Source organism: Mus musculus, chromosome 6 (assembly GCF_000001635.26).
Source record: "Mus musculus strain C57BL/6J chromosome 6, GRCm38.p6 C57BL/6J".
Classification (NCBI taxonomy): Eukaryota; Metazoa; Chordata; class Mammalia; order Rodentia; family Muridae; genus Mus; species Mus musculus.
In genome coordinates this window covers 40,964,641-40,990,679 of record NC_000072.6, presented here as the reverse complement: position 1 = coordinate 40,990,679, position 26,039 = coordinate 40,964,641, and the positions used below count along the sequence as shown (strand labels likewise).

The 26,039-nt window shown below is 39.3% G+C and overlaps 1 protein-coding gene and 1 further gene across 1 annotated transcript; both read right to left on the bottom strand.

Moving 5' to 3' along the window:
* The window catches only part of Tcrb (T cell receptor beta chain), a 667,076-nt gene that overhangs the window by 567,692 nt on the left and 73,345 nt on the right, over nucleotides 1–26,039 (bottom strand).
* Nucleotides 22,253–25,908, bottom strand: 1810009J06Rik (RIKEN cDNA 1810009J06 gene). Its single transcript, NM_023707.3, has 5 exons — nucleotides 25,852–25,908; nucleotides 24,355–24,517; nucleotides 23,820–24,073; nucleotides 23,134–23,270; nucleotides 22,253–22,497 (listed from the first exon to the last, which is right to left on the bottom strand). Exons 1-5 carry the CDS (start codon nucleotides 25,889–25,891, stop codon nucleotides 22,348–22,350), a joined length of 744 nt encoding a protein of 247 aa, NP_076196.1. The 5' UTR covers nucleotides 25,892–25,908; the 3' UTR covers nucleotides 22,253–22,347.

The window sequence follows — 26,039 nt, the reverse complement described above, 5'->3', positions numbered from 1 at the left end:
CAGGGAAAAAGACAGACACTACCTCAGAGTGAAAGGCTGGAAAACAATTTTCCAAGCAAATGGACTGAAGAAACAAGCTGGAGTAGCCATTTTAATATCGGACAAAATCGACTTCCAACCCAAAGTTATCAAAAAAGACAAGGAGGGACACTTCATACTCATCAAAGGTAAAATCCTCCAAGAGGAACTCTCAATTCTGAATATCTACGCACCAAATGCAAGGGCAGCCACATTCATTAGAGACACTTTAGTAAAGCTCAAAGCATACATTGCACCTCACACAATAATAGTGGGAGACTTCAACACACCACTTTCTTCAAAGGACAGATTGTGGAAACAGAAACTAAACAGGGACACAGTGAAAATAACAGAAGTTATGAAACAAATGGACCTGACAGATATCTACAGAACATTTTATCCTAAAACAAAAGGATATACCTTCTTCTCAGCACCTCACGGGACCTTCTCCAAAATTGACCATATAATTGGTCACAAAACAGGCCTCAATAGATACAAAAATATTGAAATTGTCCCATGTATCCTATCAGACCACCATGGCCTAAGACTGATCTTCAATAACAACATAAATAATGGAAAGCCAACATTCACGTGGAAACTGAATAACACTCTTCTCAATGATACCTTGGTCAAGGAAGGAATAAAGAAAGAAATTAAAGACTTTTTAGAGTTTAATGAAAATGAAGCCACAACGTACCCAAACCTATGGGACACAATGAAAGCATTTCTAAGAGGGAAACTCATAGCGCTGAGTGCCTCCAAGAAGAAACGGGAGACAGCACATACTAGCAGCTTGACAACACATCTAAAAGCCCTAGAAAAAAAGGAAGCAAATTCACCCAAGAGGAGTAGACGGCAGGAAATAATCAAACTCAGGGGTGAAATCAACCAAGTGGAAACAAGAAGAACTATTCAAAGAATTAACCAAACGAGGAGTTGGTTCTTTGAGAAAATCAACAAGATAGATAAACCCTTAGCTAGACTCACTAAAGGGCACAGGGACAAAATCCTAATTAACAAAATCAGAAATGAAAAGGGAGACATAACAACAGATCCTGAAGAAATCCAAAACACCATCAGATCCTTCTACAAAAGGCTATACTCAACAAAACTGGAAAACCTGGACGAAATGGACAAATTTCTGGACAGATACCAGGTACCAAAGTTGAATCAGGATCAAGTTGACCATCTAAACAGTCCCATATCACCTAAAGAAATAGAAGCAGTTATTAATAGTCTCCCAACCAAAAAAAGCCCAGGACCAGATGGGTTTAGTGCAGAGTTCTATCAGACCTTCAAAGAAGATCTAATTCCAATTCTGCACAAACTATTTCACAAAATAGAAGTAGAAGGTACTCTACCCAACTCATTTTATGAAGCCACTATTACTCTGATACCTAAACCACAGAAAGATCCAACAAAGATAGAGAACTTCAGACCAATTTCTCTTATGAATATCGATGCAAAAATCCTCAATAAAATTCTCGCTAACCGAATCCAAGAGCACATTAAAGCAATCATCCATCCTGACCAAGTAGGTTTTATTCCAGGGATGCAGGGATGGTTTAATATACGAAAATCCATCAATGTAATCCATTATATAAACAAACTCAAAGACAAAAACCACATGATCATCTCGTTAGATGCAGAAAAAGCATTTGACAAGATCCAACACCCATTCATGATAAAAGTTTTGGAAAGATCAGGAATTCAAGGCCCATACCTAAACATGATAAAAGCAATCTACAGCAAACCAGTAGCCAACATCAAAGTAAATGGAGAGAAGCTGGAAGCAATCCCACTAAAATCAGGGACTAGACAAGGCTGCCCACTTTCTCCCTACCTTTTCAACATAGTACTTGAAGTATTAGCCAGAGCAATTCGACAACAAAAGGAGATCAAGGGGATACAAATTGGAAAAGAGGAAGTCAAAATATCACTTTTTGCAGATGATATGATAGTATATATAAGTGACCCTAAAAATTCTACCAGAGAACTCCTAAACCTGATAAACAGCTTCGGTGAAGTAGCTGGATATAAAATAAACTCAAACAAGTCAATGGCCTTTCTCTATACAAAGAATAAACAGGCTGAGAAAGAAATTAGGGAAACAACACCCTTCTCAATAGTCACAAATAATATAAAATATCTTGGCGTGACTCTAACTAAGGAGGTGAAAGATCTGTATGATAAAAACTTCAAATCTCTGAAGAAAGAAATTAAAGAAGATCTCAGAAGATGGAAAGATCTCCCATGCTCATGGATTGGCAGGATCAACATTGTAAAAATGGCTATCTTGCCAAAAGCAATCTACAGATTCAATGCAATCCCCATCAAAATTCCAACTCAATTCTTCAACGAATTGGAAGGAGCAATTTGCAAATTTGTCTGGAATAACAAAAAACCTAGGATAGCAAAAAGTCTTCTCAAGGATAAAAGAACTTTTGGCGGAATCACCATGCCAGACCTAAAGCTTTACTACAGAGCAATTGTGATAAAAACTGCATGGTACTGGTATAGAGACAGACAAGTAGACCAATGGAATAGAATTGAAGATCCAGAAATGAACCCACACACCTATGGTCACTTGATCTTCGACAAGGGAGCTAAAACCATCCAGTGGAAGAAAGACAGCATTTTCAACAATTGGTGCTGGCACAACTGGTTGTTATCGTGTAGAAGAATGCGAATCGATCCATACTTATCTCCTTGTACTAAGGTCAAATCTAAGTGGATCAAGGAACTTCACATAAAACCAGAGACACTGAAACTTATAGAGGAGAAAGTGGGGAAAAGCCTTGAAGATATGGGCACAGGGGAAAAATTCCTGAACAGAACAGCAATGGCTTGTGCTGTAAGATCGAGAATCGACAAATGGGACCTAATGAAACTCCAAAGTTTCTGCAAGGCAAAAGACACCGTCAATAAGACAAAAAGACCACCAACAGATTGGGAAAGGATCTTTACCTATCCTAAATCAGATAGGGGACTAATATCCAACATATATAAAGAACTCAAGAAGGTGGACTTCAGAAAATCAAATAACCCCATTAAAAAATGGGGCTCAGAACTGAACAAAGAATTCTCACCTGAGGAATACCGAATGGCAGAGAAGCACTTGAAAAAATGTTCAACATCCTTAATCATCAGGGAAATGCAAATCAAAACAACCCTGAGATTCCACCTCACACCAGTCAGAATGGCTAAGATCAAAAATTCAGGTGACAGCAGATGCTGGCGAGGATGTGGAGAAAGAGGAACACTCCTCCATTGTTGGTGGGAGTGCAGGCTTGTACAACCACTCTGGAAATCAGTCTGGCGGTTCCTCAGAAAACTGGACATAGTACTACCGGAGGATCCAGCAATACCTCTCCTGGGCATATATCCAGAAGATGCCCCAACAGGTAAGAAGGACACATGCTCCACTATGTTCATAGCAGCCTTATTTATAATAGCCAGAAGCTGGAAAGAACCTAGATGCCCCTCAACAGAGGAATGGATACAGAAAATGTGGTACATCTACACAATGGAGTACTACTCAGCTATTAAAAAGAATGAATTCATGAAATTCCTAGCCAAATGGATGGACCTGGAGGGCATCATCCTGAGTGAGGTAACACATTCACAAAGAAACTCACACAATATGTATTCACTGATAAGTGGATATTAGCCCCAAACCTAGGATACCCAAGATATAAGATATAATTTGCTAAACACATGAAACTCAAGGAGAATGAAGACTGAAGTGTGGACACTATGCCCCTCCTTAGATTTGGGAACAAAACACCCATGGAAGGAGTTACAGAGACGGAGTTTGGAGCTGAGATGAAAGGATGGACCATGTAGAGACTGCCATAGCCAGGGATCCACCCCATAATCAGCATCCAAACGCTGACACCATTGCATACACTAGCAAGATTTTATTGAAAGGACGCAGATGTAGCTGTCTCTTGTGAGACTATGCCGGGGCCCAGCAAACACAGAAGTGGATGCTCACAGTCAGCTAATGGATGGATCATAGGGCTCCCAATGGAGGAGCTAGAGAAAGTAGCCAAGGAGCTAAAGGGATCTGCAACCCTATAGGTGGAACAACATTATGAGCTAACCAGTACCCCGGAGCTCTTGACTCTAGCTGCATATATATCAAAAGATGGCCTAGTCGGCCATCACTGGAAAGAGAGGCCCATTGGACTTGCAAACTTTATATGCCCCAGTACAGGGGAATACCAGGGCCAAAAAGGGGGAGTGGGTGGGCAGGGGAGTGGGGGTGGGTGGATATGGGGGACTTTTGGTATAGCATTGGAAATGTAAATGAGTTAAATACCTAATAAAAAATGGAAAAAAAAAGTATTATGAATGCATATGCTTGTCTAGCCTTCCAGGTTTTCCTTTGAAATCTGTGTGGAAGCACCATCCTTCACATTTCTCCTCTTGCATTTTTTATGACGGCAAAACTATCATCAAATGATGACATCAAATTTTGCCAACTCTAACAGAGTCACCTGAGGAACAAGCTCTAACCAGAGACAACTATAACAACTAGCTTCAGAGATTACCAGATGGCGAAAGGCAAACGTAAGAATCCTACTAACAGAAATCAAGACCACTTACCATCATCAGAACGCAGCACCCCCACCCCACCTAGTCCTGGGTACCCCAACACACCCGAAAAGCAAGACCTGGATTTAAAAGCATATCTCATGATGATGGTAGAGGACATCAAGAAGGACTTTAATAACTCACTTAAAGAAATACAGCTAAACAGAGGAGAACACAGCTAAACAGGTAGAAGACTTTAAAGAGGAAACACAAAAATTCCTTAAAGAATTGCAGGAAAACACGACCAAACAGGTGATGGAATTGAATAAAGCCATCCAAGACAGAAAAAGGGAAGTAGAGACAATAAAGAAAACCCAAAGTGAGGCAACGCTGGAGAAAGAAACCCTAGGAAAGAAATCTGGAACCATAGATGCGAGCATCAGCAACAGAATACAAGAGATGGAAGAGAGAATCTCAGGTGCAGAAGATTCCATAGAGAACATCGGCACAACAATCAAAGAAAATACAAAATGCAAACAGATCCTAACTCAAAACATCCAGGAAATCTAGGACACAATGAGAAGACCAAACCTACGGATAATAGGAGTTGATGAGAATGAAGATTTTCAACTTAAAGGGCCAGCAAATATCTTCAACAAAATTATAGAAGAAAACTTCCCAAACCTAAAGGATGACATGCCCATGAGCATACAAGAAGCCTATAGAACTCCAAATAGACTGGACCAGAAAAGAAATTCCTCCCGACACATAATAATCAGAACAACAAATGCACTAAATAAAGAGAGAATATTAAAAGCAGTAAGGGAGAAAGGTCAAGTAACATATAAAGGCAGGCCTATCAGAATTACACCAGACTTTTCACCAGAGACTATGAAATCCAGAAGAGCCTGGACAGATGTTATACAGACATTAAGAGAACACAAATGCCATCCCAGGCTACAATACCCAGCCAAACTCTCAATTACCATAGATGGAGAAACCAAAGTATTCCACGACAAAACCAAATTCACACTTTATCTTTCCACGAATCCAGCCCTTCAAAGGATAATAACAGAAAAATAACCAATACAAGGACAGAAATCACACCCTAGAAAAAGCAAGAAAGAATCCCTCAACAAACCAAAAAGAAGACAGCCACAAGAACAGAATGCCAACTCTAACAACAAAAATAAAAGGAAGCAACAATTACTTTTCCTTAATATCTCTTAATATCAATGGACTCAATTCCCCAATAAAAAGACATAGACTAACAGACTGGATACACAAACAGGACCCAACATTCTGCTGCTTACAGGAAACCCATCTCAGGGAAAAAGACAGACACTACCTCAGAGTGAAAGGCTGGAAAACAATTTTCCAAGCAAATGGTCTGAAGAAACAAGCTGGAGTAGCCATTCTAATATCGAATAAAATCGACTTCCAACCCAAAGTTATCAAAAAAGACAAGGAGGGACACTTCATATTCATCAAAGGTAAAATCCTCCAAGAGGAACTCTCAATTCTGAATATCTATGCTCCAAATGCAAGGGCAGCCACATTCATCAAAGACACTTTAGTAAAGCTCAAAGCACACATTGCACCTCACACAATAATAGTGAGAGACTTCAACACACCACTTTCATCAATGGACAGATTGTGGAAACAGAAACTAAACAGGGACACAGTGAAACTAACAAAAGTTATGAAACAAAAGGACTTAACAGATATCTACAGAACGTTTTATCCTAAAACAAAAGGATATACCTTCTTCTCAGCACCTCACGGGACCTTCTCCAAAATTGACCGTATAATTGGTCACAAAACAGGCCTCAACAGATACAAAAATATTTAAAATGTCCCATGCATCCTATCAGACCACCATGGACTAAGGCTGATCTTCAATAACAACATAAATAATGGAAAGCCAACATTCACGTGGAAACTGAACAACACTCTTCTCAATGATACCTTGGTCAAGGAAGGAATAAAGAAAGAAATTAAAGACTTTTTAGAGTTTAATGAAAATGAAGCCACAACATACCCAAACCTATGGGACACAATGAAAGCATTTCTAAGAGGGAAACTCATAGCTCTGAGTGCCTCCAAAAAGAAACTAGAGAGAGCACACACTAGCAGCTTGACAACACATCTAAATGCTCTAGAAAAAAGGAAGCAAATTCACCCAAGAGGAGTAGAAGGCAGGAAATAGTCAAACTCAGGGGCAAAATCAACCAAGTGGAAACAAGAAGAACTATTCAAAGAATTAACCAAACGAGGAGTTGGTTCTTTGAGAAAATCAACAAGATAGATAAACCCTTAGCCAGACTCACTAGAGGGCACAGGGACAGCATCCTAATTAACAAAATCAGAAATGAAAAGGGAGACATAACAACAGATCCTGAAGAAATCCAAAACACCATCAGATCCTTCTACAAAAGGCTATACTCAACAAAACTGGAAAACCTGGACCAAATGAACAAATTTCTAGACAGACACCAGGTACCAAAGTTAAATCAGGATCAAGTTAATGATCTAAACAGTCCCATATCACCTAAAGAAATAGAAGCAGCCATCAATAGTCTCCCAGCCAAAAAAAAAAAAAAAGCATAGTACTTGAATCCTAGCCAGAGCAATTCGACAACAAAAGGAGATCAAGGGGATACAAATTGGAAAAGATGAAGTCAAAATATCACTTTTTGCAGATGATATGATAGTATATATAAGTGACCCTAAAAATTGCACCAGAGAACTCCTAAACCTGATAAACAGCTTTGGTGAAGTAGGTGGATATAAAATTAACTCAAACAAGTCAATGGCTTTCTCTACACAAAGAATAAACAAGCTGAGAAAGAAATTAGGTAAACAACATCCTTCTCAATAGTCACAAATAATATAAAATATCTTGGCATGACTCTAACTAAGGAAGTGAAAGATCTGTATGATAAGAACTTCAAGTCTCTGAAGAAAGAAATTAAAGAAGATCTCAGAAGATGGAAAGATCTCCCATGCTCATGGATTGGCAGTATCAACATTGTAAAAATGGCTATCTTGCCAAAAGCAATCTACAGATTCAATGATTTGCCATCAACATTACAACTCAATTCTTCAACGAATTAGAAAGAGCAATCTGCAAATTCATCTAGAATAACAAAAATCCTAGGATAGCAAAAACTCTGCTCAAGGATAAAAAACCTTCGGTGGAATCACCATGCCTGACCTAAAGCTGTACTACAGAGCAATTGTGATAAAAACTGCATGGTACTGGTATAGTGACAGACAAGTAGACCAATGGAACAGAATTGAAGACCCAGAGATGAACCCACACACCTATGGTCACTTGATCTTTGACAAGAGAGCTAAAACCATCAAGTGGAAAAAAGACAGCATTTTCAACAAATGGTGCTGGCACAACTGGCAGTTATCATGTAGAAAAATGAGAATTGATCCATTCCTATCTCCTTGTACTAAGGTCAAATCTAAGTGGATTAGGGAACTCCACATAAAACCAGAGACACTGAAACTTATAGAGGAGAAAATAGGGAAAAGCCTCGAAGATATGGGTACAGGGGAAAAATTCCTGAATAGAACAGCAATGGCTTGTGCTATAAGATCAGGAATTGATAAATGGGACTAATATCCAATATATATAAAGAACTCTAGAAGGTCGGCTCCAGAAAATCGAATAACCCCATTAAAAAATAGGGCTCAGAACTGAACAAAGAATTCTCACCTGAGGAATACCGAATGGCACCTTGTCTCTCCTAGTTTGGGCCTTAAGCTTACAGACCAACCAAAGAAGCAACACTAATCCACAGCAAAGTGTATCTCCAAATAATATCACCCCCACCCATTCTTTAAAGAAGGAAAATGCTGAGGAGATCCAATTGGGTAATCCTTTGGTCAGGGACAGGTCCAAGCGCGTGGAGTTGACCTGAATGATGGCAATTTCCGAAGGGTCTGTTCAAATTCAGCAGTCCAATTCTGTAACATATACTGAGAAAGACTTTTTGACAAATTAGCTACCCTAGTAAATTTCTCATACTGAATGGAAGTAACGCATAATCCCAGAAACTTTTGTTCACATCCCAGCTGAGCTATTTGCCATAATACATCTAGTTGTTCCTGGACAAGATCTATGCATTGATTCATTTCTGCCCATGGAGCATTTTTGGGATTGGAGGATGGCGGCCGCTAAGCCTGCATTGGTGAGAGGTCCCCCAAGCTCCCGACAAACCCTGAGCCAGTCTTGTAAACCTTTGTTCTTTCTTGGGGCTATGGCCGCTCGGCACTCCTGTGTGGCTTGCTCATAAATAAGCTGTTCTACCAGAGGTGCGGCTTGCTCCAAATCTGCAAAAATACGCCCTGCTGCCTCTGTCATTCTGGCCACAAAATCTGAGAATGGCTCCTGAGGTCTCTGGACTGTACCCATATCTTCCAGGCTTTTCCCTATTTTCTCCTCTATAAGTTTCAGTGTCTCTGGTTTTATGTGGAGTTCCCTAATCCACTTAGATTTGACCTTAGTACAAGGAGATAGGAATGGATCAATTCTCATTTTTCTACATGATAACTGCCAGTTGTGCCAGCACCATTTGTTGAAAATGCTGTCTTTTTTCCACTTGATGGTTTTAGCTCTCTTGTCAAAGATCAAGTGACCATAGGTGTGTGGGTTCATCTCTGGGTCTTCAATTCTGTTCCATTGGTCTACTTGTCTGTCACTATACCAGTACCATGCAGTTTTTATCACAATTGCTCTGTAGTACAGCTTTAGGTCAGGCATGGTGATTCCACCGAAGGTTTTTTATCCTTGAGCAGAGTTTTTGCTATCCTAGGATTTTTGTTATTCTAGATGAATTTGCAGATTGCTCTTTCTAATTCGTTGAAGAATTGAGTTGTAATGTTGATGGCAAATCATTGAATCTGTAGATTGCTTTTGGCAAGATAGCCATTTTTACAATGTTGATACTGCCAATCCATGAGCATGGGAGATCTTTCCATCTTCTGAGATCTTCTTTAATTTCTTTCTTCAGAGACTTGAAGTTCTTATCATACAGATCTTTCACTTCCTTAGTTAGAGTCATGCCAAGATATTTTATATTATTTGTGACTATTGAGAAGGATGTTGTTTACCTAATTTCTTTCTCAGCTTGTTTATTCTTTGTGTAGAGAAAGCCATTGACTTGTTTGAGTTAATTTTATATCCACCTACTTCACCAAAGCTGTTTATCAGGTTTAGGAGTTCTCTGGTGCAATTTTTAGGGTCACTTATATATACTATCATATCATCTGCAAAAAGTGATATTTTGACTTCATCTTTTCCAATTTGTATCCCCTTGATCTCCTTTTGTTGTCGAATTGCTCTGGCTAGGATTCAAGTACTATGCTTTTTTTTTTTTTTTGGCTGGGAGACTATTGATGGCTGCTTCTATTTCTTTAGGTGATATGGGACTGTTTAGATCATTAACTTGATCCTGATTTAACTTTGGTACCTGGTGTCTGTCTAGAAATTTGTTCATTTGGTCCAGGTTTTCCAGTTTTGTTGAGTATAGCCTTTTGTAGAAGGATCTGATGGTGTTTTGGATTTCTTCAGGATCTGTTGTTATGTCTCCCTTTTCATTTCTGATTTTGTTAATTAGGATGCTGTCCCTGTGCCCTCTAGTGAGTCTGGCTAAGGGTTTATCTATCTTGTTGATTTTCTCAAAGAACCAACTCCTCGTTTGGTTAATTCTTTGAATAGTTCTTCTTGTTTCCACTTGGTTGATTTTGCCCCTGAGTTTGACTATTTCCTGCCTTCTACTCCTCTTGGGTGAATTTGCTTCCTTTTTTCTAGAGCATTTAGATGTGTTGTCAAGCTGCTAGTGTGTGCTCTCTCTAGTTTCTTTTTGGAGGCACTCAGAGCTATGAGTTTCCCTCTTAGAAATGCTTTCATTGTGTCCCATAGGTTTGGGTATGTTGTGGCTTCATTTTCATTAAACTCTAAAAAGTCTTTAATTTCTTTCTTTATTCCTTCCTTGACCAAGGTATCATTGAGAAGAGTGTTGTTCAGTTTCCACGTGAATGTTGGCTTTCCATTATTTATGTTGTTATTGAAGATCAGCCTTAGTCCATGGTGGTCTGATAGGATGCATGGGACATTTTAAATATTTTTGTATCTGTTGAGGCCTGTTTTGTGACCAATTATACGGTCAATTTTGGAGAAGGTCCCGTGAGGTGCTGAGAAGAAGGTATATCCTTTTGTTTTAGGATAAAACGTTCTGTAGATATCTGTTAAGTCCTTTTGTTTCATAACTTTTGTTAGTTTCACTGTGTCCCTGTTTAGTTTCTGTTTCCACAATCTGTCCATTGATGAAAGTGGTGTGTTGAAGTCTCTCACTATTATTGTGTGAGGTGCAATGTGTGCTTTGAGCTTTACTAAAGTGTCTTTGATGAATGTGGCTGCCCTTGCATTTGGAGCATAGATATTCAGAATTGAGAGTTCCTCTTGGAGGATTTTACCTTTGATGAATATGAAGTGTCCCTCCTTGTCTTTTTTGATAACTTTGGGTTGGAAGTCGATTTTATTCGATATTAGAATGGCTACTCCAGCTTGTTTCTTCAGACCATTTGCTTGGAAAATTGTTTTCCAGCCTTTCACTCTGAGGTAGTGTCTGTCTTTTTCCCTGAGATGGGTTTCCTGTAAGCAGCAGAATGTTGGGTCCTGTTTGTGTATCCAGTCTGTTAGTCTATGTCTTTTTATTGGGGAATTGAGTCCATTGATATTAAGAGATATTAAGGAAAAGTAATTGTTGCTTCCTTTTATTTTTGTTGTTAGAGTTGGCATTCTGTTCTTGTGGCTGTCTTCTTTTTGGTTTGTTGAGGGATTCTTTCTTGCTTTTTCTAGGGTGTGATTTCTGTCCTTGTATTGGTTATTTTTCTGTTATTATCCTTTGAAGGGCTGGATTCGTGGAAAGATAAAGTGTGAATTTGGTTTTGTCGTGGAATACTTTGGTTTCTCCATCTATGGTAATTGAGAGTTTGGCTGGGTATTGTAGCCTGGGATGGCATTTGTGTTCTCTTAATGTCTGTATAACATCTGTCCAGGCTCTTCTGGATTTCATAGTCTCTGGTGAAAAGTCTGGTGTAATTCTGATAGGCCTGCCTTTATATGTTACTTGACCTTTCTCCCTTACTGCTTTTAATATTCTCTCTTTATTTAGTGCATTTGTTGTTCTGATTATTATGTGTCGGGAGGAATTTCTTTTCTGGTCCAGTCTATTTGGAGTTCTATAGGCTTCTTGTATGCTCATGGGCATGTCATCCTTTAGGTTTGGGAAGTTTTCTTCTATAATTTTGTTGAAGATATTTGCTGGCCCTTTAAGTTGAAAATCTTCATTCTCATCAACTCCTATTATCCGTAGGTTTGGTCTTCTCATTGTGTCCTAGATTTCCTGGATGTTTTGAGTTAGGATCTGTTTGCATTTTGTATTTTCTTTGATTGTTGTGCCGATGTTCTCTATGGAATCTTCTGCACCTGAGATTCTCTCTTCCATCTCTTGTATTCTGTTGCTGATGCTCGCATCTATGGTTCCAGATTTCTTTCCTAGGGTTTCTTTCTCCAGCGTTGCCTCACTTTGGGTTTTCTTTATTGTCTCTACTTCCCTTTTTCTGTCTTGGATGGCTTTATTCAATTCCATCACCTGTTTGGTCGTGTTTTCCTGCAATTCTTTAAGGAATTTTTGTGTTTCCTCTTTAAAGTCTTCTACCTGTTTAGCTGTGTTCTCCTCTGTTTAGCTGTATTTCTTTAAGTGAGTTATTAAAGTCCTTCTTGATGTCCTCTACCATCATCATGAGATATGCTTTTAAATCCAGGTCTTGCTTTTCGGGTGTGTTGGGGTACCCAGGACTAGGTGGGGTGGGGGTGCTGCGTTCTGATGATGGTAAGTGGTCTTGATTTCTGTTAGTAGGATTCTTACGTTTGCCTTTCGCCATCTGGTAATCTCTGAAGCTAGTTGTTATAGTTGTCTCTGGTTAGAGCTTGTTCCTCAGGTGACTCTGTTAGAGTTGGCAAAATTTGATGTCATCATTTGATGATAGTTTTGCCGTCATAAAAAATGCAAGAGGAGAAATGTGAAGGATGGTGCTTCCACACAGATTTCAAAGGAAAACCTGGAAGGCTAGACAAGCATATGCATTCATAATACTTTTTTTTCCATTTTTTATTAGGTATTTAACTCATTTACATTTCCAATGCTATACCAAAAGTCCCCCATATCCACCCACCCCCACTCCCCTGCCCACCCACTCCCCCTTTTTGGCCCTGGTATTCCCCTGTACTGGGGCATATAAAGTTTGCAAGTCCAATGGGCCTCTCTTTCCAGTGATGGCCGACTAGGCCATCTTTTGATATATATGCAGCTAGAGTCAAGAGCTCCGGGGTACTGGTTAGCTCATAATGTTGTTCCACCTATAGGGTTGCAGATCCCTTTAGCTCCTTGGCTACTTTCTCTAGCTCCTCCATTGGGAGCCCTATGATCCATCCATTAGCTGACTGTGAGCATCCACTTCTGTGTTTGCTGGGCCCCGGCATAGTCTCACAAGAGACAGCTACATCTGCGTCCTTTCAATAAAATCTTGCTAGTGTATGCAATGGTGTCAGCGTTTGGATGCTGATTATGGGGTGGATCCCTGGCTATGGCAGTCTCTACATGGTCCATCCTTTCATCTCAGCTCCAAACTCCGTCTCTGTAACTCCTTCCATGGGTGTTTTGTTCCCAAATCTAAGGAGGGGCATAGTGTCCACACTTCAGTCTTCATTCTCCTTGAGTTTCATGTGTTTAGCAAATTATATCTTATATCTTGGGTATCCTAGGTTTGGGGCTAATATCCACTTATCAGTGAATACATATTGTGTGAGTTTCTTTGTGAATGTGTTACCTCACTCAGGATGATGCCCTCCAGGTCCATCCATTTGGCTAGGAATTTCATGAATTCATTCTTTTTAATAGCTGAGTAGTACTCCATTGTGTAGATGTACCACATTTTCTGTATCCATTCCTCTGTTGAGGGGCATCTAGGTTCTTTCCAGCTTCTGGCTATTATAAATAAGGCTGCTATGAACATAGTGGAGCATGTGTCCTTCTTACCTGTTGGGGCATCTTCTGGATATATGCCCAGGAGAGGTATTGCTGGATCCTCCGGTAGTACTATGTCCAGTTTTCTGAGGAACCGCCAGACTGATTTCCAGAGTGGTTGTACAAGCCTGCACTCCCACCAACAATGGAGGAGTGTTCCTCTTTCTCCACATCCTCGCCAGCATCTGCTGTCACCTGAATTTTTGATCTTAGCCATTCTGACTGGTGTGAGGTGGAATCTCAGGGTTGTTTTGATTTGCATTTCCCTGATGATTAAGGATGTTGAACATTTTTTCAAGTGCTTCTCTGCCATTCGGTATTCCTCAGGTGAGAATTCTTTGTTCAGTTCTGAGCCCCATTTTTTAATGGGGTTATTTGATTTTCTGAAGTCCACCTTCTTGAGTTCTTTATATATGTTGGATATTAGTCCCCTATCTGATTTAGGATAGGTAAAGATCCTTTCCCAATCTGTTGGTGGTCTTTTTGTCTTATTGACGGTGTCTTTTGCCTTGCAGAAACTTTGGAGTTTCATTAGGTCCCATTTGTCGATTCTCGATCTTACAGCACAAGCCATTGCTGTTCTGTTCAGGAATTTTTCCCCTGTGCCCATATCTTCAAGGCTTTTCCCCACTTTCTCCTCTATAAGTTTCAGTGTCTCTGGTTTTATGTGAAGTTCCTTGATCCACTTAGATTTGACCTTAGTACAAGGAGATAAGTATGGATCGATTCGCATTCTTCTACACGATAACAACCAGTTGTGCCAGCACCAATTGTTGAAAATGCTGTCTTTCTTCCACTGGATGGTTTTAGCTCCCTTGTCGAAGATCAAGTGACCATAGGTGTGTGGGTTCATTTCTGGATCTTCAATTCTATTCCATTGGTCTACTTGTCTGTCTCTATACCAGTACCATGCAGTTTTTATCACAATTGCTCTGTAGTAAAGCTTTAGGTCTGGCATGGTGATTCCGCCAAAAGTTCTTTTATCCTTGAGAAGACTTTTTGCTATCCTAGGTTTTTTGTTATTCCAGACAAATTTGCAAATTGCTCCTTCCAATTCGTTGAAGAATTGAGTTGGAATTTTGATGGGGATTGCATTGAATCTGTAGATTGCTTTTGGCAAGATAGCCATTTTTACAATGTTGATCCTGCCAATCCATGAGCATGGGAGATCTTTCCATCTTCTGAGATCTTCTTTAATTTCTTTCTTCAGAGATTTGAAGTTTTTATCATACAGATCTTTCACCTCCTTAGTTAGAGTCACGCCAAGATATTTTATATTATTTGTGACTATTGAGAAGGGTGTTGTTTCCCTAATTTCTTTCTCAGCCTGTTTATTCTTTGTATAGAGAAAGGCCATTGACTTGTTTGAGTTTATTTTATATCCAGCTACTTCACCGAAGCTGTTTATCAGGTTTAGGAGTTCTCTGGTAGAATTTTTAGGGTCACTTATATATACTATCATATCATCTGCAAAAAGTGATATTTTGACTTCCTCTTTTCCAATTTGTATCCCCTTGATCTCCTTTTGTTGTCGAATTGCTCTGGCTAATACTTCAAGTACTATGTTGAAAAGGTAGGGAGAAAGTGGGCAGCCTTGTCTAGTCCCTGATTTTAGTGGGATTGCTTCCAGCTTCTCTCCATTTACTTTGATGTTGGCTACTGGTTTGCTGTAGATTGCTTTTATCATGTTTAGGTATGGGCCTTGAATTCCTGATCTTTCCAAAACTTTTATCATGAATGGGTGTTGGATCTTGTCAAATGCTTTTTCTGCATCTAACGAGATGATCATGTGGTTTTTGTCTTTGAGTTTGTTTATATAATGGATTACATTGATGGATTTTCGTATATTAAACCATCCCTGCATCCCTGGAATAAAACCTACTTGGTCAGGATGGATGATTGCTTTAATGTGCTCTTGGATTCGGTTAGCGAGAATTTTATTGAGGATTTTTGCATCGATATTCATAAGAGAAATTGGTCTGAAGTTCTCTATCTTTGTTGGATCTTTCTGTGGTTTAGGTATCAGAGTAATAGTGGCTTCATAAAATGAGTTGGGTAGAGTACCTTCTACTTCTATTTTGTGAAATAGTTTGTGCAGAATTGGAATTAGATCTTCTTTGAAGGTCTGATAGAACTCTGCACTAAACCCATCTGGTCCTGGGCTTTTTTTGGTTGGGAGACTATTAATAACTGCTTCTATTTCTTTAGGTGATATGGGACTGTTTAGATGGTCAACTTGATCCTGATTCAACTTTGGTACCTGGTATCTGTCCAGAAATTTGTCCATTTCGTCCAGGTTTTCCAGTTTTGTTGAGTATAGCCTTTTGTAGAAGGATCTGATGGTGTTTTGGATTTCTTCAGGATCTGTTGTTATGTCTCCCTTTTCATTTCTGATTTTGTTAATTAGGATGCTGTCCCTGTGCCCTCTAGTGAGTCTGGCTAAGGGTTTATCTATCTTGTTGATTTTCTCAAAGAACCAACTCCTCGTTTGGTTAATTCTTTGAATAGTTCTTCTTGTTTCCACTTGGTTGATTTCACCCCTGAGTTTGATTATTTCCTGCCGTCTACTCCTCTTGGGTGAATTTGCTTCCTTTTTTTCTAGGGCTTTTAGATGTGTTGTCAAGCTGCTAGTATGTGCTGTCTCCCGTTTCTTCTTGGAGGCACTCAGCGCTATGAGTTTCCCTCTTAGAAATGCTTTCATTGTGTCCCATAGGTTTGGGTACGTTGTGGCTTCATTTTCATTAAACTCTAAAAAGTCTTTAATTTCTTTCTTTATTCCTTCCTTGACCAAGGTATCATTGAGAAGAGTGTTATTCAGTTTCCACGTGAATGTTGGCTTTCCATTATTTATGTTGTTATTGAAGATCAGTCTTAGGCCATGGTGGTCTGATAGGATACATGGGACAATTTCAATATTTTTGTATCTATTGAGGCCTGTTTTGTGACCAATTATATGGTCAATTTTGGAGAAGGTCCCGTGAGGTGCTGAGAAGAAGGTATATCCTTTTGTTTTAGGATAAAATGTTCTGTAGATATCTGTCAGGTCCATTTGTTTCATAACTTCTGTTATTTTCACTGTGTCCCTGTTTAGTTTCTGTTTCCACAATCTGTCCTTTGAAGAAAGTGGTGTGTTGAAGTCTCCCACTATTATTGTGTGAGGTGCAATGTATGCTTTGAGCTTTACTAAAGTGTCTCTAATGAATGTGGCTGCCCTTGCATTTGGTGCGTAGATATTCAGAATTGAGAGTTCCTCTTGGAGGATTTTACCTTTGATGAGTATGAAGTGTCCCTCCTTGTCTTTTTTGATAACTTTGGGTTGGAAGTCGATTTTGTCCGATATTAAAATGGCTACTCCAGCTTGTTTCTTCAGTCCATTTGCTTGGAAAATTGTTTTCCAGCCTTTCACTCTGAGGTAGTGTCTGTCTTTTTCCCTGAGATGGGTTTCCTGTAAGCAGCAGAATGTTGGGTCCTGTTTGTGTGGCCAGTCTGTTAGTCTATGTCTTTTTATTGGGGAATTGAGTCCATTGATATTAAGAGATATTAAGGAAAAGTAATTGTTGCTCCCTTTTATTTTTGTTGTTAGAGTTGGCATTCTGTTCTTGTGGCTGTCTTCTTTTTGGTTTGTTGAATGATTACTTTCTTGGTTGTTCTAGGGCGTGATTTCCGTCCTTGTATTGCTTCTTTTCTGTTATTATCCTTTGAAGGGCTGGATTCGTGGAAAGATATTGTGTGAACTTGGTTTTGTCGTGGAATACTTTGGTTTCTCCATCTATGGTAATTGAGAGTTTGGCCGGGTATAGTAGCCTGGGCTGGCATTTGTGTTCTCTTAGTGTCTGTATAACATCTGTCCAGGCTCTTCTGGCTTTCATAGTCTCTGGTGAAAAGTCTGGTGTAATTCTGATAGGCCTTCCTTTATATGTTACTTGACCTTTCTCCCTTACTGCTTTTAATATTCTCTCTTTATTTAGTGCATTTGTTGTTCTGATTATTATGTGTCGGGAGGAATTTCTTTTCTGGTCCAGTCTATTTGGAGTTCTGTATGCTTCTTGTATGATCATGGGCATCTCTTTTTTTATGTTTGGGAAGTTTTCTTCTATTATTTTGTTGAAGATATTAGCTGGCCCTTTAAGTTGAAAATCTTCATTCTCATCAATTCCTATTATCCGTAGGTTTGGTCTTCTCATTGTGTCCTGGATTACCTGGATGTTTTGAGTTAGGATCCTTTTGCATTTTGTATTTTCTTTGACTGTTGTGTCGATGTTCTCTATGGAATCTTCTGCACCTGAGATTCTCTCTTCCATTTCTTGTATTCTGTTGCTGATGCTCGCATCTATGGTTCCAGATCTCTTTCCTAGGGTTTCTATCTCCAGCGTTGCCTCGCTTTGGGTTTTCTTTATTGTGTCTACTTCCCCTTTTAGTTCTAGTATGGTTTTGTTCATTTCCATCACCTGTTTGGCTGTGTTTTCCTGCTTTTCTTTAAGAGCCTGTAACTCTTTAGCAGTGCTCTCCTGTAAATCTTTAAGTGACTTATGAAAGTCCTTCTTGATGTCCTCTATCATCATCATGAGAAATGTTTTTAAATCTGTGTCTAGATTTTCGGTTGTGTTGGGGTGCCCAGGACTAGGTGGGGTGGGAGTGCTGCGTTCTGATGATGGTGAGTGGTCTTGATTTCTGTTAGTAGGATTCTTACGTTTGCCTTTCGCCATCTGGTAATCTCTGAAGCTAGCTGTTTTAGTTGTCACTGTTAAGAGCTTGTTCTTCAGGTGACTCTGTTAGCCTCTATGAGCAGACCTGGAGGGTAGCACTCTCCTTAGTTTCAGTGGGCAGAGTATTCTCTGCAGGCAAGCTCTCTTCTTGCAAGGCAGGTACCCAGATACCTGGTGTTCGAACCAGACTCCTGGCAGAAGTTGTGTTCCACTCACTAGAGGTCTTAGGATCACGTGTGGAATCCTGTGTGGGCCCTTGCGGGTGTCAGGCGACTCAGCTGGCAAGGTAGCCGGGGCTCGAGTGGAGTGGAAGGGGTTTGTGCCCCAGATCAAGCCCGGGTAGCCTGCTTCCCTATGTACCGCAGTCTCAAGTTCCACGCGATTGGATTGGGGTAGGCGCTGTGTTCCACTCACCAGAGGTCTTAGGGTCCCGTGGGGAGTCCCGTGTGGGCCCTTGCGGGTGTTGGGCAAGACTCTGCTGTCAAGGTAGCCCGGGGCTCAAGTCTCGAGTCGAGTGGAAGGGACTTGTGCCCCAGATCAGGCCCGGGTAGCCTGCTTCCCTATGTACCGCAGTCTCAAGTTCCGAGCGATTGGATTGGGGCAGGCACTGTGGTCCACTCACCAGAGGTCTTAGGGTCCCGTGGGGAGTCCCGTGTGGACCCTTGCGGGTGTTGGGCAAGACTCTGCTGGCAAGGTAGCCCGGGGCTCGAGTCTCGAGTCGAGCGGAAGGGACTTGTGCCCCAGATCAGGCCCGGGTAGCCTGCTTCCCTATGTACCGCAGTCTCAAGTTCCGCGCGATTGGATTGGGGCAGGCACTGTGATCCACTCACCAGAGGTCTTAGGGTCCCGTGGGGAGTCCGGTGTGGACCCTTGCGGGTGTTGGGCAAGACTCTGCTGGCAAGGTAGCCCGGGGCTCGAGTCTCGAGTCGAGCGGAAGGGACTTGTCGCATTCATAATACTTGTAGCAATCCCTTATCAGTACAGCTCATGTAACTGTGTTGGTAAAACTTATAACAAAGGAGAGATTTAAAAAGTGGAAATACCAGCAATATAAAAGTGTATAGAGAGTAAATGTGAAGGCTTGAGTGGACCCAAATCAAGAGAAGTATCCTGTTCACATGGACTAAACTATAAAATATGGCTCATGGTTTCATGTGTTGAACTTGATCTTCAGTTAGTAGCACTAATTTGGTAGGTGGGGTTGAGTGGGAGAAAGTTGCAAACAGACTAGTGACTCTGTATGTTATATGTAGCCCTAGTATCTCATTAGTCTTTGTATTCTGACTGTTATGAAGCACTGATTCTTCTTTGCCACCAGTTTTTCCCTCCATGGTTTACTGCACAGTTAAATCAAGCCACATATTGTTAGACTCACAACCTAAAGGCCCAGGTTATTCTTTCCCCCCTTAAGTTTTTATGTCAAGTAATCCTCATAGAGTTACAAAATTTGACCATGACTTTTTTTATGATTTCTTTGATGCAGACACAAACTCTTTGGACAATGCTTTAGGCTAACATATGACTAACAAAAGTGATATTCTTCTGAACCTTGTGGCTAATAGTAGTGCCAGTTACATATTACTACTTTGCAGTTACTTAGGATTAGAAGTTTATCATGCAAGCTCTCAGAGGTAACTATGAATATAGTTTTATATTCCTTGCACAATTACTTTCTAACTGATCAATGATTACGCCAATGTCTCAAAGAAGAAAGAATGATATTTTCCCTGGTAATTTAAGGGTTTGTGGGGAGACACTTGAGAGGAACTTCAGGTAGGATACTCACAGCTTACACAGTGTTTATAGTGAGAAATGGGAGCAAAAGGGAGAGTAGAATTGTGTTAGACATGAATTTTTATGATTTCAATTGCCCAGAAACTACTTCAGTGATAGACCAAAGGACCATGTTTCTTCTTATGCTGGAAGAAAAGCTGTTTGTCTAAGAGGTACTGGCATTGCAGGAATGAAGAATCTAAGTGTTCGAGAGTTATGGAAACTGTTGTCTAGATAGTTAGGAAAATCCTGGCATTTCAGCTAAGATGTAGAGAGATCAGCCTTCATTAAGGGAACTTGTGAACAAGTTCTGCATGAGGCTGTGGTTGAAGCCCATGTTGCAGTGAAAAGCCTACATTCTCAGAGGTGCCAGAGATATAGTGCATTTGTCAAGAAAAGCTGGTAGCTTCGAGTTGCATCTTTCTGGGAGAGAGAGAGAGAATATGGACTGTGTCATATGGCCACAGGGTTGGGTTGTCTAAGTCTTGAAGCTCAGATGATGGCATCATCTGTTCTAGACACTTCACAAATAGCCTCAGGATTTAGTGCTTATGCTTCAGAGTCAAGTGTTTTTGCTTCAGTCCATTCTTTCCTTTCTATCTATTTCCTCTATTTTGTCATGGAAACATCTTTCTTGGACCACTGCATTTTGGAAGTGTGTAATTCTTTATGAGCTCTTTCAGGAGCTTCATAGGCAGCTGAACTTGCTTTGTGTCTGCCTCAGAGGGGACTTTTGGACTTGTGCTTTTGATCTATTGGAATTTCACCTCCCCTCATTGAAAATTTTCTGATAGTGAAGACTCATGAGAAGATTACTTGTGTTTTGAAGCTGGGGTCTGAATTTCCTTCTAACCATAGCAGCCTGAGCTGCCTAATGCACTATGCTTCTTTTCCTTGACTCTGAGGATATAGTTTTTGTTTCTAAACCCTTGCACTATTCTGTTTATTCCACTCTGCACTGACTCAAGTCCATTGTGTCCTTAATTTTCCTTTATCATTCTGTTTAATCACAGGTAGCATTTGTAGGTTCTTCTTCAGCAGATATTTGGTTTGGTGATCCATGATCAAATGATGATTGGTGGAAAGCAGGTGAGGAAATGTGGTTGTTTCTCATTCTGCAGGCTGTGCTAAAACACAGATGCTATCTCTGTTCCCAGGGAAATATGACAATAGAGGGGAGGACCCAAATTGTGAAACTTAAATGATTCATATTTGTTTGCATATAGCTTTAATTTATGTACAATCTGGTCTTGATTTGGTGTTTAAGTGAGGAGAGGTTAAGTGGCCAAAACTTAGGACAAATATGTATTTAAAAATTATTCCTCAAGAGCTTTAGAAATGGTTCAGAGGAAAAGAGCATATACTATTCTTATAAAAGACTGAGATTTGGTTCCCAGAAGTTCTGTTTGGCATCTCTGAAATCCCTATACTGTAGAACAAAGGTCTCTAACAGCTCTTTTCTCTAAAGTCACCTTGCTAAATTGTATACACCTCCACATATGTACACACAGATATGGAAGTGAAAAAAAATAAATCCTAAAAAAAATACTTCATTTGTAGTTTTCAGTCACTAAGCACAATAAAGATTCTTAGATTTTAAAAGATTAGCAATAAAATTAAAAATATAAGGAAGACATAGCACTGTATTTTAGGACATGCAAGACACCAGGCATCAGAAATATTCATGATGAATTTCAGTTTTTCAAGGAGTACTTAGATAACTTGGTGATTGGTAAAATAGATAGCAGTTTCATATCAATTGGTATGCTATCAATGAATAACAATTTCATGCTATCTATTTTAAGATGGAAATATGCAATGTAGGAAGTTTAAACATATGTGTATGATAGCTATATTTTTAAAACAAAATATATATGACCTATTAATAAAATATTATCATTATTCTGTAAAAATATAATGCTAATGCAAGCACTTTACTAATGTATTCACCATACATCATAGACCATAGAAAAATATGAGAAAATTCTTATTGTTATATGAATGTTGAATTATTTAGAATTTTCAACTCTATAATTATGTTCTCATTTATCAACCAATTTTTAAAGAATGGTAAATCATAGAATACAAGAGCAAAATGTTATTATATATAGAGCAGCAGAAATGTATTTATTTCAACCTCATTTCAGGCATAAGAAGAAAGAGAAATGGATAAGAAATAGATGATTTATGGAAGGCAAGAGAAATCAGTTGTTCGCCATGGTCTCCTGAATCCAGCTTAGGTAGTTGCAGACTTTGGTGTAAACACCAGGCTTCCCTCTCATTGCACAGACTGAACCCCAGGAGACAATACCCTGGATCTCTCCATTGCAGACGACAGGTCCACCAGAATCACCCTGGTCAGAAAGAAAATAAGATTACAATATGTTTATGTTGAGGTGCGAGAATGGACTCCACGATGTTTTCCTGTTTTCATGGAGCCAAAATAACAGGTACTGACATTGAAGCAATGAAGACTCCCTGTACAGTTAATTGCAATTTACCCCTTATTTTTAATACTGTCTCTATAAGCTCAAGGTTCCTTAGTTGACAAAGGTCAGGAAAAGATAAAGGCTGGCGGTATTTCTTGCTGTTCCTTTTGCTGTCTTTCAAGAGTGGTTGCATGCTATAAACCAGCTTCTCAGAAGTTTGTTTCCATGTACTGTTTGCATACCATCTTTTGTACATAGTTCAACCTTGAGGTTATCCATGAATATTACAGTGAGAAAACCTGTTTTTACTCATAGGACTTATCTCATCCCATGGGAATTCTTCCAGACAGATGTACATGGTTCTCAGCCAAGGAGAAGGATACTGATGGAGTGAAAAATAGACAGACAGAGGGACACACACACACAAACACACACACACACACACACACACACACACACACAGAGAGAGAGAGAGAGAGAGAGAGAGAGAGAGAGAGAGAGAGACAGTTGTAGAAGGAGTCAAAGAACAATCATTTGTAGAAAGAGTCAAAGAACACTCACATCACAGGAGTCCTTTCCACCCTCCAGGAATCCCAGGCAGAACATATTGCTGGTAATCTGGCCTGGGTAGGATTTTTTGCAAGAACTGGCCGAGAGGACAGGAGCTTCCAGACATTGAAGGAGTGCTGGGTATTTTCCTGTTGAGAGAAAAAAGAAGGCAAGGTCACTCAATATCTTCCCTGAAATTTCTAATTCTATTTGCCAAACATCATAATTTAAGCATATTTTTCTTTTAGAACATTTTCCCCAATAGTTTTAATAAGCTGTCCTTTATGACAATACATTGTTGGCTTTTGGATTTTCAAATATTTTAGTATTTCCTCCATGAGATAGATTCTTCAGGGAACAACAAATCCCAGGCATCTCTTCTGTTTATCACTTGAGTTTTCATTCCCTCATATAATTGACTCCACCAGGTAAATAATTTAGCATCTTGCTAATAGCTCATGTTTTTTTTTTTTTACATTTTTATTAGATATTTTCTTCATTTACATTTCAAATGCTATTGGTTTCCCCCCATGGTCCCAGTGAAGCAATGTTCTGGCCTACAAATTATACATTCCTAGACTGTCTTTGTTTAAAACTTCTACAAGTATCTCTCACAGTGACAATTTTGCCATGTTGACAACCAACATACATTTTGTCTCTCTTATTTTTACACATGGACAAGTTCCATTGACACTTACCACCAATGCTCACAGTATTTCCCCAGCCAGAAACAAGGCACTGAGCATTTGTAGATGCACAGGATCTGGGCAGAGAGACTGTGGATACTTGGGAGTTAAGGATGGCAGGTGACTTCAATTTAATCAGCATGATGTCATTATCCACAGTGTCCTTGTTATAGTCTGGGTGTCGAATGATCTTTTCTGCATCAATAAATTGCTCACCACCCTCAAGGACATCAATATTGTGTTCACCAAGGCGAACCTGGAGTCTTCTGCATTAAAAGATAAAAGATTTCTAAATATCCCTGTAGAGGTTTTTCTTTACCAAACTGAAAGTTCTGAACATAAAAACACAGACATCATCTTCTTAAAGCATCCAGTACTGTCAGGGCTATGAAGTTAATGTGTATTGTGCCTTACAGCCAATGTTCAGGATAGAGCATTCCATCAGGTGTGTCCTGCCCGTACAGATTCACAAAGGACCATGCCCTTAAGGTGATACCGGAGGACAGAATGACCGTAGAACATAGAAATTTGAGTATTGTTTCATTACCTTTTGTAGCAGTGAGCAGCAGACAGTACCCACTGATCACTGATAAGGGAGCCACCACACTGATGGCTAATGCCATCATTCAGAGACACCTGGTAAGGAACCGAATGCTTCGGACATGTGTAGCCTCCAACAATCTTGTCATCACTGTTAGCTGGGAGAGCAACTGGGGGAGAGTTTTGTATATTTAGCATAAGAAGACTTGTCTCAAAATTAGTCTTCCAAATGAAGTTTGTACAGACCAACCAGAAAAGACACATATCCTCCTGTTGGGTAAAATATGCTTATAGTCTCTTGAAAGTTATCATTTTCTAATATCAGCATATACTCTCTTGATATCATGGTGAATCAAATCTAAAAGTAAAAATTATTTATTTTCTCTCTCTGTTTGTGGTGCGTGTGTGTGTGTGTGTGCCTGTGTGTGTGTGTGTGTGTGTGTGTGTGTGTGTGTGTGTGTGTGTGTGTGTGTGTGATTATGTGTAGCATAGTGGTCCCTGGAGAGCAAAAACTACTTTCAAGTGTTGAATTTATCTTTTTGGTACAGGGTCCCAGTATCTTTCCTGGTTCCCAAGGCATAGAGGCAAGCCATTTATTCAAAGGAACATTTTTCATCACATTCAATGGACTTTTAAATTTATCTTTAATTTTTAAAATACCTAACACATACAAATGAGTGACTGAGTTAGTTTATTGAATACAATTTGTGTAAATCATTTAACCACAATTCTATGTTTTTCTTTCCAAAAGTTTCCTGTTATTTCAGTTATCTGTTGGACATATATTAATGCATTTAGCATTTTTCATACACTGATTCATCAAGAGTTTGTCCTAGTATTTTTATTATTACTAAATTCAATACATGTACATAATTTATAGTGATTATAACTACCCTCAATATTTAATATAATCTAAAGACCATAATAAATCTGTATGAGTTGAACATTGTAATATTTAAAAATAGTGGCTGAATTTTCCAAACATGAGAAACTTTACAAATCAAAACCCATTTTAATTATGAAAATTTAGTTTTAAATTTAGTTGTATTACCCTAGAAAATATCATTTTTCCTGTTCTTCAGTATTCAGCAACACTGATATAGGACTGATTTTCTTAGTAAAGATTTTGTGAATAGAACCTAAAGTTTTTACCCATGAAAAATACCCTATCTCTTCTAATTATGATAACTTCATATAAATAAGCAGAGTTTCATCTTCCACATAATTAGAATTTAATGTTTACATCTTTTCCTTGGAGCAGAAAATAATTCCAATTATTTAGACTTCTTCACACAAATGTCAGGATGCCCATTAAGTTCATTTGCACTGTTTGTTTCTTTTCATCTACTAAGCTATAGAATACATAAATGTAGCAAATAGTGTTGACTGCCTGCTTTTAGCCCCTTGCACATGGAATATTTACTTAGTTACTGTTTTCCCACTCACAAAACACAAACTTGTATGTATAATATACATCTGATGAAATGTTCTTTGAAAGACTCACCAGCAGCTCCCAGAAAAGTGAAGAAGGTGATGATCTTCATAGTTTTTCAGTGTGTCTGAAGTGAAACGCTTTTCCTTTACAGCTATTTATACCTTGAGTTTTTGGTTTCAATGGTGAAAAACAAAAAAAGGTGATTTCATTGAACACACACAAAACCAAACTTACAATTCTGTTCTGTGATTGGTGGA